The 15,142-nt window shown below is 42.2% G+C and overlaps 1 protein-coding gene across 3 annotated transcripts in view; it reads right to left on the reverse strand.

Annotated features, from left to right (window-relative positions):
- The window catches only part of ERCC8 (ERCC excision repair 8, CSA ubiquitin ligase complex subunit), a 123,614-nt gene that overhangs the window by 67,241 nt on the left and 41,231 nt on the right, over nt 1-15,142 (reverse strand). The window contains exons 11-12 of one of the 3 annotated variants that reach the window (XM_007055344.4): nt 11,549-11,635; nt 3,632-4,773 (exon numbers count right to left, since the gene is read on the reverse strand). In XM_007055344.4, the coding sequence (XP_007055406.2) occupies nt 4,717-4,773; nt 11,549-11,635 (144 nt within the window). In that variant the 3' untranslated portion in view covers nt 3,632-4,716. Of the gene's footprint in view, nt 1-3,631; nt 9,508-11,548; nt 11,636-15,142 lie in introns of those variants that run through there. The other 2 variants (XM_037902858.2, XM_043546510.1) reach the window with 2 other exon arrangements.

The raw sequence follows: 15,142 nt of genomic DNA on the forward strand, positions 1-15,142 counted from the left end.
TACTCTTGTGATGTCATATTTGCCCTAGTGCTCTAGCCACCACAGTTTTTCCACAGGCAGACAAGACTAGATCCCAATTCTCTCCTGTTTTTCTCTACAAACAAAAAACCCAAAGTCCTTACAAACAAGCACATAAAAGAAAAACAAAAAGCCACACAAGCCCTTTTCATAGCTTACCATTAAATATTTACTCAGAGCAAGGAAGTACATTTTAATGTAAAATCAATCTTAAATTATTTGTGTTTTAAGAGTTACTTACCTTATGTTTTGATAGCGGGTGGGAAATACTGAATGGCAGAAGTACAGAAAGGAATCTTCTACCCTCTGAAACAATATATTGTCTTCAAGAATATCTTATTGCTGGAGAAAGCTAAATACACACCCGAGTAGTTCAGCTAGCATGCCACAAAAGGTATAAGTTGTATTATTTGTATTATAGTAACGTCAGGAGGCCTCGATCAGGGTCCCACCGCATCAGATATTGGACACACATACTAAGACTGCACTGAAGAACTTACAGTTTAATGAACACTGTACTGATCCTCAGCTATTTACACTGGGGGCCTTTAGGGCTGTACTTACATTACAAAAATGAGACAAGGGTAAAACTGAGGCCCTTTCTCAAATGGTACGATAGTTCTTGCCTACATGTGCGTGGCAGACAAGGGACTGTAGCACTAGGTTAAATAAAGGAAAAAATGCCACAAGGGAAGTTATAATCATCACTTTAAGGGTCTCTGACCCAGTGTTGCCAGATCTAACAATTTCTTGATCAGTCTTGTGATATTTGTTGCTTTTCTTAAAGCCCCACATGCTGGAGTAAAGTGATTACTGAAGATTGCTGGAGATAAGTGAGATGAAAATCTTAACTTTCAATTAAATAAATGTAGCTCAGTCCTCATGATTGCAGAGAAAAGCTTGAAAACATGAACCCCAATAGCTCAAACAAGAAGACACAAAAGACCCCTGCATTTATTACAGTTTCATGGATTTTGAGGGGTTTAAACACATTATTTTTGAACGTTTGGAGTTGACGATACTGATGGCTTCAAGTGACAATGCTGGCTGGCCCTTTGTACCTTAGTCCTGGCTATAAGGAAAAAGAACCCTGTTTTCTTCCATCTTGGGTCATTCAGAAGGGTCCACTGCTAAATCACTAGCAGACTCCTTTCAATCCTCATAACCAAACAGAAACATAAAAGCATACATCATATCTGAGAGTCTCTTCAGGCAGAGTTCATGCAGAGATGAAGCAGGCTGTTTCCAAGGGTTGCCTAACTTTTCAGTAGGACTGGCTCAATTCCCTCTTTAGACTGGAAGGAAAACGGAAGAGTGAAAGAGAAAGGACTCTAAAAGCAAATCATTTCCTTTTCATGTTACAGTACTTGTCCTGCCAAGTCCTGGTGGAAGATTTCCTATTTTACTGGAAGGCAAAGCAACTTTTCTGGCCAGGGTAGATCCCTGGCCTGACCTTCCCTGCAGGGAATTAACCCCTTCCCAAGCATTATCCCAGTACCAACTGCTGTAGCAGAAGTGCCCTCAGTAAACTACTTCCTTCTCTATGGAACCACTTGCTTTCACAAGCAGTAGAATTTCCCTTTTCTAAGTTGATCTGAGCTTCCAAATTTCTTTCAGACTATCAGGCAATATTTCATAAAGATGCTCAGATACCATGGAGATGGATATGGCAAAAATAATCAAAACAGAACTCTTAACTTCTCAGGCTTGAATGGCACACAGAAGCAAGATCTGGGACTGTTCTATAGCTTCTACAATTCAGTGTAGCCTATACCTGGCACTGTTTCCAATCCTGCTATACAGCATTCAGTTCTATCTTTGTTTAGTATCTGGTGTCTTCTGTCATAAAATTGAGGGAAAGAAGTTACTGTGACAGTCCTGTTACATTTATATGGCATATTTCACGCAGAAGAATCCTTAATGTATCAGTGAACTACAGTAACTTTTGAAGAATGCAGCAGCAATTTAAAAAAAAACCAATAAAATCGCCTGTAATATTTTAGGGAAGGAAGTAAATGTCAAAACTGAATCTTTAGGGGAAATCTAAACAATCTATTACTTGCAATGGAATTTGTCCAGAATTTGTGTAACGACAATTAAGATGCTGTATAGTGCCCAGGTGTTTAATAACTTGGGGACTAGCCATATGCTATGAGGCACTGCCAGCCTGATGTAAGATTTCTGGCTTCCGGGAGGTGGGAGTTGGCCAGGACTTTTGGCTGGTGTCAGTGAATACAAACTGGCCCCACCTTCCCTTAAACTCCTCTCCCTTCAGCTTGGAACTAAAGCCAGGAGGGCTGGGAAAGAATTGGTACACTGCAATACTACACAGAATGAAGCCAGGCAGAGATTCCCTCGGTGCTCAGAAAGTGGGGGAATGGGAAGCATGTAGCATTTCAATTGGAAGAGAAAGGCAGTGCCAGAAAGAGGACAGAGAGTCAATGGCTGTCAGTTTGGAACCCTGGCTGGAAAATGAAAACTTTCTTTACCGTATTTGTCTTCTTCCAAGTGACAAATTTGGATCTCTCTACCTCCCATTTGGTAAGGAACACAAAAACTAGCCTGGGTCTACTTCTTTAAGTACCAACGTTTTCCATGATCACTGCACAGCTCAGGAAGAACTGATTAGTACGTAATTTATTTCTCCTTTTGATGGTTGGCTCTGAAGTAATGCACAAATCAGATGATCACTCAGGAGAGTGGTTTAAAAAACACAGGATCTAATGAACATTTCTCTCAAGACAAAAAACCCCACCTTTTTACTAAATTTGGAAAATGTGAAGTACAAATATTATATGTAGTATGAAGCACCTGTATATATACACATAACATGCAACAAAAATGTTGCCCAATAATACAAATAGTTTATTCATTTAGCTTTTGTCTTGTAAGAAAGCTTATTTTCATTCAGTTACCAAGATTCCCTAGGCTTCAGGAGGACAAGAACTAACAACTGGTAATTAAATGAAAGTTTCATCTTTAAGAAGCCAATTTCAATTTGCTATATTCCTCTACACTTACTGGGTCTGGGCTGGTCCCTTGAACTAAGATTAAGTTAAGCTTTTGGGAATCTCCCTGCCCCCAACTAGTACAGCTTCATAACAATTTTAAGGGAGGCCAAATTTTGGGTTTCAACATTCCTGGCAACTGTAAACTTAGTAACACTTTTGAATTACTAGGATTTCCTTGAGTCTCTCTATGCCCCTTTCACTGGACTGGTGTATGGAATAGCAGCATGCAATTTTTAAAAAATTGCACATAAAACTTTTACAAATGTAATTCTGAAATGTGCACTAGTGACATACAGTACACAGGCTAAATAATTTTCATCCAGTTGCTTAACACTTTTCCCTTTGTTGTTTGAATCCTGCTCCTCCATTTGGTATAAACTTTTCCCTTTGAAGTACTGCATCCCAGCCATCCTTCCTTCACTTGATGGGAAGCCTTTTAGTGCAGCTCCTTAACTCAGTCCTCAGGGAATAGCGAGTGCTGCTCCTGTAGCACACTCAGCCCAGCACAGTGCTAGGAACTGACCCACCAAACCTCCTGCATGACAGTACAGAGCAAAGACCCTAGCCACACATTCAGTTGAAATGAAGACATTTTGAAGGACTGTTTTTTACATTTCCATTTTATTCAAATTTTTCTTCTGACTTGAGGTTTATTAAATCCATAAGGCTACATTATAACCAAAAGAGGGAAAACACACCCAGCACAGACAGGAGACTCTCAGCTTGCTGAGATTCCTCTCAGTCGTCTTGTTGAGAAAGGGAGAGCAGCTCTTGCACACCCAGAACAGGCAGGAGGTTCAACCTCCTAAGTCACAGCACATTGGCAGAAGCCCAGTGACTCAGCACTAGGTTTCCCTTTCTCCTCCTCCTCCTGACTCTTTGGCTGTCACAGAAGCCAAGTCCATTCAGTGTTTGCCTGCCGCTATCCATGAATTCTCCCCTCCACTTGGGGCGGGGGGGAGGTGGGGGGTTCATGCAGCAGAGGATGCCCACTGATCTTATGATCACCTTAACAGGACCAATAAGATCTTATTCCATGTAATTTGCTTCTATTTTTAAATACCTGGGATGGGGTTAGATATTAAATTGATGGGGGCTATATAAATACCTATATAGATAATGCCTCAATTCTAACTGAGGAAGCTGGATTCCATAATGCACCTATGGAGAGGCACCTGTAAAATGGGGATAATACAAAAGGAACTGGGACTTACACATCCCAGCTCCTCTCCACACTCATCTAGTCTCAATCTGCCCCATTTAGATCCCCTGAAAATAGAAGGAATCATCAGTCCTCACTATTTTAGTGACACCAGAAGAGAGACGGGGTGTACTAGCATCTGATCATCAGAAATTTTGCTTTTCTTAATATGCAGCTCAACAACTAGGTACAATATACCAAATTGCTTTGCCTAAAGTTTGGGGGTGGCGGGGGTGGATGGGAAGAGAGTGAGAAGGCCAGGTGAAATAAAAGAATACAATTTCAAAATATAGTAATAACACAGAAGAAACATTAAGACAGTACAAGAAAGTAACTTTCCAAGAAAATCTCATTTCTGAAAGCCTGAGCTTTAAGGAACTCTACAAAGAAGCTGATGACAAATACTTGTTCAATTCTGCAGATAAAGTCCTTTCTTCACAAACACGGTGCATGAATGTCAGTTTTATATCAACAGCTAATTGAGATTCATCCTTCATCATCACTGCTGCTCCATCCATCTTCAAATGCTGGATTTAAGTGTTGCTGAAGTAGAAGATAAGAGATTTTTTTTCAATAGTTTGCTTTTTGAAAAGTGAGTGAAATCATTAAAATTTAATTATGATTTAATAAAATATGTAATTATTAAGAACTAAATTAAGGTCACTACTCAAGTCATTTCTTACATTACTATCTGAATATAAACTAATAATTTTCTCTGATTTTTACAGCATTTTTGAAGCTGATGGTTGTCCATCCTATAAACAAACAGATTAGAAGAGTACATTATGAAAGATAGTAGTATCCTGCATATGACCGACTTAGTCACATGATTTCTGACACATGGATTGGAATGGAAAATTTCTTACCCAGTAATTTCTTTTCTGCTAACAGCATCTCCCACAATTCTGTTACATATGGGCTATTCCCTTCCTGTCTACAATTTGCAGAGGCAGTTCAAAGCTGCAGGAGAGCCTGTAATAGCCACACACCTTCTCCTGCTTGCTGCCAGATGATTCATTCCACAGCTGTGAGAAAGCTCTTAGAAAATTAACAACTTCAGTGAATTAATGAATTATGTACAGTAGGCCACTGCCTACATGGTGACTATCCAAATAAAATGCTGACTCCTGGTTGTGAAGCCATCCAGCAGGGTATAATTGGGGATGATCCTGTTAGCAGACAGAAAATTACTGGGTAAGAAATTTTCCATTCTGCAACCAAGTATCTCCCACAATTCAGATATGTATGAGAAGTAGCATGCAGTGAACTGGAATAGGGAGGGACAGAGAAGTGAACATAAATAGGATATACCCCACTTTTTGAATTGTTCAAATGGCCAGGTTATGTCTGGACCACCACCTGCAGCACCTTCCTGCCAAAGGCCTCTGTGGATGCAGAAACTCCACCCTATAGTGTCTGATAGAGGCATTAGCCAATGATCACGTGGCTGCTCCACAGATCTCTGTTGTAGAAGTGCCTCTCTTTTGGCCCATGAGGTTGCCATGGATCTTGTAGAATGCACTTTCATTTTCCAGAACCGGCACGCTGAATGACTTGTATGCCTCAGCAATGTACAGTCCGATCCACTTGGTATGGGATAGCTTAGATACTAAGCCTTGGCACCTCGGGATGAAAGGAAATGAAAACAGCCCGATCTCCTTGAGCATTCTGTATGCTTGATATAAATATTCAGTGCTCTTCTGACACCTAGGGTGTGCCACTGCTTCTTGGTCAGGTGCTGTGGCCATGGGCAGAACAAATAGTCAGAGGCTCAAAGGGTGGTTGGGTGGTTAGGGCTTTCAACACCAGTGGTAGTTCCCACTTAGGGAAGATCGGTCTGACCACTGGTTTGGCCAGTCTGATTGCTCTGACAAATCTGCATACCTGAGGGTTCTGCCAAGGAGCCCACGGATCCTGTAAATCATACACTACTTACGGCTGGCGGCTGGTAGGCTACAGTGCTGAGCAAAAGACCTTTATCCACATATTCCTGAAGGAAGTCCAGAGTGGCCAGAATCCTAGGATCCCTTGGACCTCTGCTGTGCTCCTGCATCATGAACTGAATTTGTAGGAGCAGGTTTTAGTGTGGAAGCTCTCCTGGATGAGAGAAGAGTCCTGATCATTTTAGAAGACTGGCTGAGAGCAGCTAATGCTTCCCTCTTTCAATAGCCAAGCTGCCTGTTGAAGACTATCTGGGTCTGGGTGGACAAATGGGTCTTGGGAAAAAAAGATGTTGGGTCTTGCCAAAAGCTGCAACAGTGGTTCCAGCTTTAATTCTACTAAATCAGAGTACTAGGGTCTCCTTGGTTGGTATGTAGTTAGCACTGTCTCCCTTCCTTCTTCTTGCCTTATGTTTGGATCACCTTCCCTAGAAGACGAAAGGATGGGAATGTGTGTAGCAGGCCTTGCGGCCATCTGTGCAACACAGCATATGTCCCCGTGGGGTCTGCTTGCTAGGTAAAGAATTTTGGCCATTTTGTCTTCCTGAAATTGACAAACAGGTCAACTGAAGGGAGACCGAAAGTCTGCAAGATCAGAGTGAAGACTTCCTGGTGCAGGCATCACACTGAGTAGTTGACTTTGCATCTGCGGAGCCAGTCTGCCTTTAGGTTTAGCTCTCCCTTTTATATGTATCACCTTTAGGGAAGGGAGAATCTTCTTTGTCTTTTCATTGTTTCCATCACTTCTACACTCCTTGTTCCCCTTCGGTTGTTTATGTATGCAGTCGTGGTTACCTGGCTGAACCAAGACATGGTTGCCCTCCTGATGCACTATGCTGTTCTGGATCCCGGAAACACTCCCCCACTCTTCAGCCTGGCATATGTTGTGAGAAGCAACAGGCCTGGAAGGTATATGGGAAGATCCCTGTGGATGTTCTCTGAGACTATCCATTATTTAGGGGATTCCAGCACCTGGTTTGGAACTGGAAAGTGGTCTTGCATTCACTCCAAGGAATGGTCCCATACTCCTAAGAAAGGCCGGGAGACACCAGATGTGTGACCTAGTCCTTCGGGAGACCCATGTGTACGAGAGCAGAAGGCCCAGTGGATAGAGACTCTGAACTATGGTTGGCCTTATGCATTTGTCCAGCACGGATATCATATCTTGGATCATCTGGAACCTAGATGGGTGGATCTTGTCACTGAAGTGTATCTCCACTCCTAGGTGAATTATGTTTGTCTAAGGAATCGGGGAGCTTTTCCTGGTGTTATTGCAAAGTCTTGTGCTTGGAGACAATCCAGAGTATAGGTTGTAGCACTGCATGCTGTGGTTTGTGCGCTGTCTCTTCTTGTGATTACAACCAGCCACTTAGGACTCTGGATGCAGAGGGTGAATCAGAAAGAAGGATTTAGTTATGCTGAGGATTTTGTTGGTTTCGAGGAATATTGATCTAGATTTCCTTGGAAGCTTCTGCTTCAGATCCTTTTCCCCATGCCACTGCAGAAGTACTGTAATGCAATCAGTATCATGAAAGTGCAACTTACCTTTTATATGACTGCACTCAAAAACAAAGAGCCTACAAGACAAAGCATGAAGGGGCATACGAACGTTTAGCATATCTGGCATGTAAATACCATGCAACAGCAGCCACAACAATGCCATGTGAACACTTGTTCTCATTTTCAGGTGACATTGTAAATAAGAGGCAGGCAGCATTATCTCCCATAAATGTAAACAAACTTGTTTGTCTTAGCGACAGGCTCAACAAGAAGAACTGAGTGGACTCATATGAGGTGAACTGAAGAATACTATTTCTTTTATCTTTTTACAGTGCAAATATTTGTAATAAAAAATAATATAAAGCGAGCGCTGTATACTTTGTATTCTTTGTCGTAACTGAAATTAATATATTTGAAAATGTAGAAAAAGATCAAAAAAAATGTATAATAAATTTAAATTGGTATTCTATTAACAGTGTGATTAAAACTGTGCTTAATCACAACTATATTTTTAATCTAGTTAATTTGTTTTGAATTAATTGCATGCATTAACTGTGATTAATTGACAGCCCTAATATAAATATAAAAACACATTTTAGTTTAAGACTTGGTTTAATCAGGTATCCTCATTTTGCTCTCCTTCTTTGGAGGTATCAGTGGGAAAACATGCATCATCATAATGCTCAAAAAGAAAGATCTATTAATAAAAAGTTTCTTCCAGGCCACTAAGAGACATCCATCTGGTCCTGGAAAAGTTCTGCTGGATTTTTTTGGTTTGTGTGTGTGTGCGGGCAATGCCTTTTTCTCTTCTTCCCCATCTGCTTATAGGGGCAAGTGGTACATTATTCATCCTGATCTGGGGACTGTACAATAGAGTGATATTGTTATACATCCCTCAGTTCAGAAAATAGTTGTTAGATGTCCCAGAAGCTTGAAAGATTGTTTGCCTGCTCCTCCTAGTTAGTAAGTACTATATGAGTAATCTAGTACCACTTGGAGCTATACTGAGGAAATCAGTATCATTCTGAACATGCGAAGGGATTTCTCATGTACCCTTATGTAATCCCACAAAGGTGTCTCTGTTCTGGTCACAGACTGCCTGAAGTGCTCAAGGCTTTAACGTGGAGCCACACTGTGGAGCTGGGAAGGGGCATTGAGAGACCCTTCCCTACCTTTCAGAGTCTGAGCCCCTTTTCATGGCACAGCATGGTTTATGGCTGATGCTCAGAGGGCAAAATTCCCATTCTGCTGCTGCCTCAGATCTACGCCACTTTCCTGGCAGAGTGAAAATCCTTGGGCTGAAAGGCAGATAGTCCATGCAGCCAATTCCCATGAGGCTGCAGTCTGAGGCAGGGCTGCACAGGAGGGAGAGACTTCTCCGCATGCCTAGACATGCTGCAGGGTGGGAGAGGGACAGTGAGCATGCTACAGTGCACGGGGAGAGACTCTGTGCAGGAGAAAAGTCCTAGCAAACACTCTTTCAGGAGGAGAAAGCAAAAGTAGGGTTGCCACCTGCCCGGATTTTAGCCAGACAGTCTGGTTTTTGGCTTCTTGTCCGGGAGCCATTTAGGGTTGCCAGATGCCTGGTATTAGACTGGAAAGTCTAGTCAAAAAAGGGACCTGGCAGTGTCTGGTCAGATGCACTGACCGGACACCAAAACTCCAGTATTACTGCGGGGTAGGGGAAGATGCCAGGTCATTAACCCACACCAGCTCCTGCTTACTGGGTCTGCCTCCTACCTGCAGGAAGGCTCCTTGTCAGGCTGCAGCAGCTCCTGTCCCAGCCACAAAGCAGAGGGAGCCCAGCTTGGAAGATGGGGGACAAGTTGGAGACCATCTAGAGAGCAACGGGAGAGGGGGAGGAGACAGGGGAGGAGCAAGTGATTGGGGCGGGCCCTTGGGGGAAGAGGCAGAGAAGGGGGAAGGGCCTCGGGGGTCCGGTTACCAGCGATTAGAAAGGTGGCAACCCTCCGCAAAGGAGAAGGGGTTTAACCCCTGATTTTCACCCCACCCCATAACAGCAGTACTTGCTCCCTTGCGCAGGACACTCTTCCTTTTGCCTTTCTAGGACCCAGAGTCTGGGGTAAGTCCTGCAAAATCCAGAGAGTATCGTGAGAATCTGGATTCACGGTGTGAGGAAGCGGAGCTGTGTACAAGCCCTGCTTCTCTCCCCAGAGATTCTAGGACCCATTTTAGGACTTGTGGGGTGACCCGTAGCCTTTGTTGCTCCAGGATTTACCCCCTGGATTGAGTCCTCCTCATCCTCAGAGCCTCCCCCTGTCTGCTCTGTCTACCCTGGTTGGGTTTTTCAGTTGAGTTGCAGCTACCTGGGGAGGAGGGGCCCCTCAACATGCCTGTCTGACTCAGAGCCCCATGCCCTAGCAGAGAGAGTCAGCTGGCTGGACACAGGCTGGGCATATTTTAACCTTCTGCCAAGCCTGAGAAACTTGATGCATATATAGAGCACCTTTTGGATTTTGCCTGGTGTTTGTGCAGCTGCTCTGCCAGACCTGAAAAAGGGCAGAGGAACTTGGCAGGGAGGTACTACTCGGGTTGCCAGCAATGTTCCCTCTAACTTTTCCCATCCATGTGCAGAATTAATTTTGCTATATGCACCAATATGGAGGTGATGTGTGGTGGGGGTGGAGCCGAGGGGTTTGGAGTGTGGGAAGGGGCTCAGGGTGGAGCCAAGGGTTGGCGGGGCTGGCAGGCTCCCTACTGGGCTCCGTGCAGCTCTGCGGAAGTGGCAGGAACCACAGTCCTGAGCCCCCTCCCACAACCAAACTGCCCCAGTAGTGGCCGGTGCGACTGGCCCAGGGGCCGTCTCATCTGCTCGGGCAGCCTCAGAGCCAACCGCACTGGCCGCTGCAGAAATCACAGAGGTCATGGAAAGTCACGGAATTCGTGACTTACATGACAGAAATGAAGTCTTAATGATGAGGGCAACCCTTAGAGACCAATAATTGAAGGAAGCAATTTACATGCCTTTGGAAGGTACTGTTACTTAGGTTTTCCCTTGGAAGCTGAAATTAGAGGTATTGCTACCGAGAAAGACACACTACTCTAGTTATCACAGAATAGTTAGAAAACAAACAAAATAAAGACTTTTAAAAAATAACTTTACCAATATGCAGTACCAACTGTAAATCATGTAACAGCTAACAGATCTCCAGTTTAAAAAAGGATGATGAAACTGGACCTCATTTCATAAATAGGTCCTGTAAGACAGAGACCTAAATCTAAATTCACTTTACAATAATGTCTAAGAAATTAGATTGTTTAAAAAAAATAAAAATTTCCAGACTTAGTTTGTAAGCTTCAATGATTCATTAAAAATCTGTAGATGTATCAAAAGTTTCTTGGGAACTTGGATAGTAAATACATAACCGCCCCACCTTCCTTTTGTCTCAGACAGACTCTTGAGTAAGCCTGCTTAGAATTTTCCTGATACTTCCAGATCCAACAGTAATTGGATGCGAAAAACTGCTACCCTTAATCTCACTGTTTGTTTACTACTCTAACTTTTTATTATTAATTTTGTTACTATATTTCCAAAGGACCTTAAACTATGGCAGGTAAAACATAACATGGAAATTACAAAGGCTAAGAAGAAAGTCAAATAGCCAAACAACATAAAAACAAGAAACACTTTAAATACAGGAGAATCAGGAACTCTAGTAGAGAACTGGCAGATCCATTAGGCTACTCTGCACCATAGGAAAAGCATACTGCAGAGAAAAGACAGATAGATCATTTCTGTGTATCAATCTTCACTGCAAAGGGCAACTGGGAAATATTTTCCTCATATCTAATTTTTCCCCTTTGCTGTAAAAAAAAATAAATAAAAGGACAATTTACATTCATAGAACATTCTATACCTTTTCAGCATCTTCATCAGGCATTGGCTCTCGTAGAGCTGGAACCCACGCAAGGATATTGCAATCTTTGCTACCACTATATAGTTCCTGTGAGAAAAAGCAAAAATAACTTCACTCCGTATTTGCTGAATATTGAACAAGAAATGCTTATGAGAAATATTACATTTAAATGACGTTGAATGTTTAGAAATAAAGAAACATTCTTAGAATCCGATCTGTAACGTAATCTAGATCACTGCAGATTTTAAAATGTAAAAAAGTCAATAGGACACAACAGCTGCTAATTTCCTTAGGAAGAGCTTACCAAAATAGCATTGCTACCATTTAAATTGATTTTACTGTTAAATTTAACTCATTTCTCATCTCCCTGTCAACTGTATTTCAAGTTTCTTCAGAGCAAAACTTCTTCCTTTGACACCACAGATCAAAAATTTAGGCTTTGTCTACATGGATGGTTTAAACCAAATTAAGTCGAGTTAATTCTGTTTGAAAATGCTTGCATTCACCTGACGCGATCCACTGTAGTATATTAACTCTTCATTTGCGATGAACTCTGGAGTCCTTCAAAGAACTTTGCTGTGAATTGAGTTAGTACAGTGTATTGTTCATGCGCACGCGATGCTGCTGCCAACTACTTGGCAGTCCTCGAACAGCTATCCCACACTGCTTTCCAGGCAACCGTTACTGACTTGTCTGTTTAACTGTGTACCCTACCCTGCTCTGGAGTCAAGTTGGCTGGATGTTCCCTCCTCCATTTAAAAGCTAGCACAGGATCAGATTTTGCCCATTTGCTCCTGGATTCTAGTATATCAGAACTACTGCAATATTACTCTGGAATCCCTACAACATGCCTCAAGCAGCTGCTTGGAGCCATATTAAGACCCTGAATCTTATCACAACCTGAGGTGCAGCATCCGTGCTGTAAATTCTTGTGGTCAAGCACCGCAATAAAGAGCTTTTTTGTGGACATTGCTAAGCAGATGTCTGTGACTAGGATGCTGATCAGTGCCAGATAATGTGCAAATTGCTCAGGAGAATCTATATTAAAACAAGGGATGACAGTGCCTAGCATTAAATGAGGACATTGAAATAACAGATATCATGGAAACTTCCTGGAATGAGGCAAATCAGTGGGACACAGAAATAACAGGCTACAAAATACATAGGAATAACAGAGTAGGTCATGCTGGTGGGGGAGTGGCACGATACGTCAAAGCATAAAGTCAAATAAAGTAAAAACTGTAAATGAATCAATTACCATAGACTTCCCTATTGATAAAAATTTCATGCTTGAATAGTAAGTGTACAGCAATAGGAATATATTACCTACCACCTGACCAGTATGGTGAAAAGTGACTGTGAGATGCTTAGGGAGATTAGAGAGACTATTATTGCATCTTCTACCTTCGTAACAATCCTTACATTGACTGCGTATATGTCACCTTAACAGAGATAAAATGTTTAGACCCCATAAATGATTGCTTCTTGGAGTAGCTTATCCTGGAACCCACAAGGGGAGAGGCAATTCTTGATTTAATCCTCAGTGGAGCACAGGATCTGGTCCAAGAAGTGAATAAAACTGAACTGCTCAGTAACAGCGGCCATAATGTAATTGAATTTAACACTTAAGGAGGAAAATACCAAAGACAGTCACCACAGTAGCATTTAACTTCAAAAATGAGGAAGCTAGCAGAACAGAAATTAAATGCAACAGTCCCAAGGGTCAAATACCTGCACACTGCAAGGAGACTATTTAAAAACACCATAATAGAGGATCAATCTAAACATATACTCCAAATACCAAAACAATGCCACGATGGCTAAACAGCAGAATAAATGAGGCGGATAGAGGCAAAAGGGCATCCTTTAAAAATTGGAAGTGAAATCCTATTGAGGAAAATAGAAAGGAACATAAACAGATATAAAATTATAACGTAGGCCAAGAAAAAATTTGGAAAGCAACTAGCTAAAGACAAAATTTAACAGCAAAGTATTTTTAAAATACATCAGAAGCAGGAAGCCTGCCAAAAAGTCAGTGAGGCCACTGGATCAAGGTGCTAAAGGGGCACTCAAGGAAAACAGGGTAATTGCAGAAAAGCTAAATGAATTCTTAGCTCCGATCTTCAGAGAGAGAATATGAGGGAGATCCCTACATCTGAGACCTTTTTTTAAGGTGACATAGCTGAGGAACTCTCCCAGAATGAGGTGTCAATAGAGGAGGTTTTGGAACAAACTGATAAATTAAACAATAAGAAGTCATCAGAACCAACTGCTATACACCTCAAGAGTTCTGAAGGAGTTCAAATATGAAAGAGCAAAACTACTAACTGTGGTACATAACCTATTGCTTAAATCAGCCTCTGTACCAGATGATTGGAGGAGAGCTACCGTAACACTGATGTTTAAAAAAGCCTCCAAATGGGATCCTGGCAATTACAGGCCAGTAAGTCTACCTTCAGTATCAGGCAAACTGGCTGAAACTATAGGAAACACAGATGAACATGATATGTTGGGGAAGAGTCAATACAGCTTTTGTAAAGTGAAATCATTCCGTACCAATCTATTAGGACCAGAGCTGTTCAACATATTCATAAATGATCTGGAAAAGAGGGGTAAACAATGAGTTGGCAAATTTTGCTGACAATACTAAATTATTCAAGGTAGTTAAGACCAAAGCTGACTGCAAAGAGTTACAAAGGGGTCTCCCTAAACTGGGTAACTGAGCAACAAAATGGCAGATAAAATTCCGTGTTGATAAATGCAAAGTAAGGAATAGCTGCATAATCCTTCCCCTTTATAGCTCACAACTCCCACTCCTGTAGCACTTCTGGGGAGACCATCTTGGTAAATAACTTCAGAGTGTATCTTTCTGGCCTGCCCTTTCCCTTTTTCAATAAAGCCATTCTCTGCCTGCCAATCACCTGTCTCCGTGTAACATTATCCAGAGTCAGGACAACCTAAAACTGGTGTAGGGGGGTTTACTATCCAGTTTGCTCCCAGATGCCCCCTACTAAGCCCTCTGACACCATATAGACACCTCCATAATTCCACTCCCCTACCACACAACCAGGAACATAGTTCTTAAAAACACCAGACTCCAAGGCACAATAGCAAAGCCAAACAGCATATACTGCACAGACAAAAATGCCAATGCACACACTGCTTATCTCTGAGGTACCCTCAAAACTGGGAAGAATCGCAGGGAGGTGAAGCCAGAAATGCTTATTAAAAAAAATGCTGTCACAGCCTCTCTGGAATATGAATAACCAACTGTGATTTTTATTAATACTCCCACAACTACGGCACCCACACTGGCCAGACCCCTCAAAGACAGGGACTTTATGAACGCCTGAGTATTTGGCTAACCTAAGGGAGAAAAAAAATCAGAAAACGTGATGAAGTGTTGGACCTCATTCCATGGTTCCTCCCAGTACCACAAAAATGCCAAACAAAATACTCCCCTGCCCCCCAAAATAGCAGAGAGGTGCAGACAGTATTTGAGGATGGACAGAAAGACAGACAGGGAGCACTAGAAAGAAACTGTGGGAGTGGCCAAGGACAGCATGGCAGTTGCCAGCAACAGCCCTGCCATAA

This window comes from Chelonia mydas, chromosome 5, assembly GCF_015237465.2.
Source record: "Chelonia mydas isolate rCheMyd1 chromosome 5, rCheMyd1.pri.v2, whole genome shotgun sequence".
Lineage (NCBI taxonomy): Eukaryota > Metazoa > Chordata > Testudines > Cheloniidae > Chelonia > Chelonia mydas.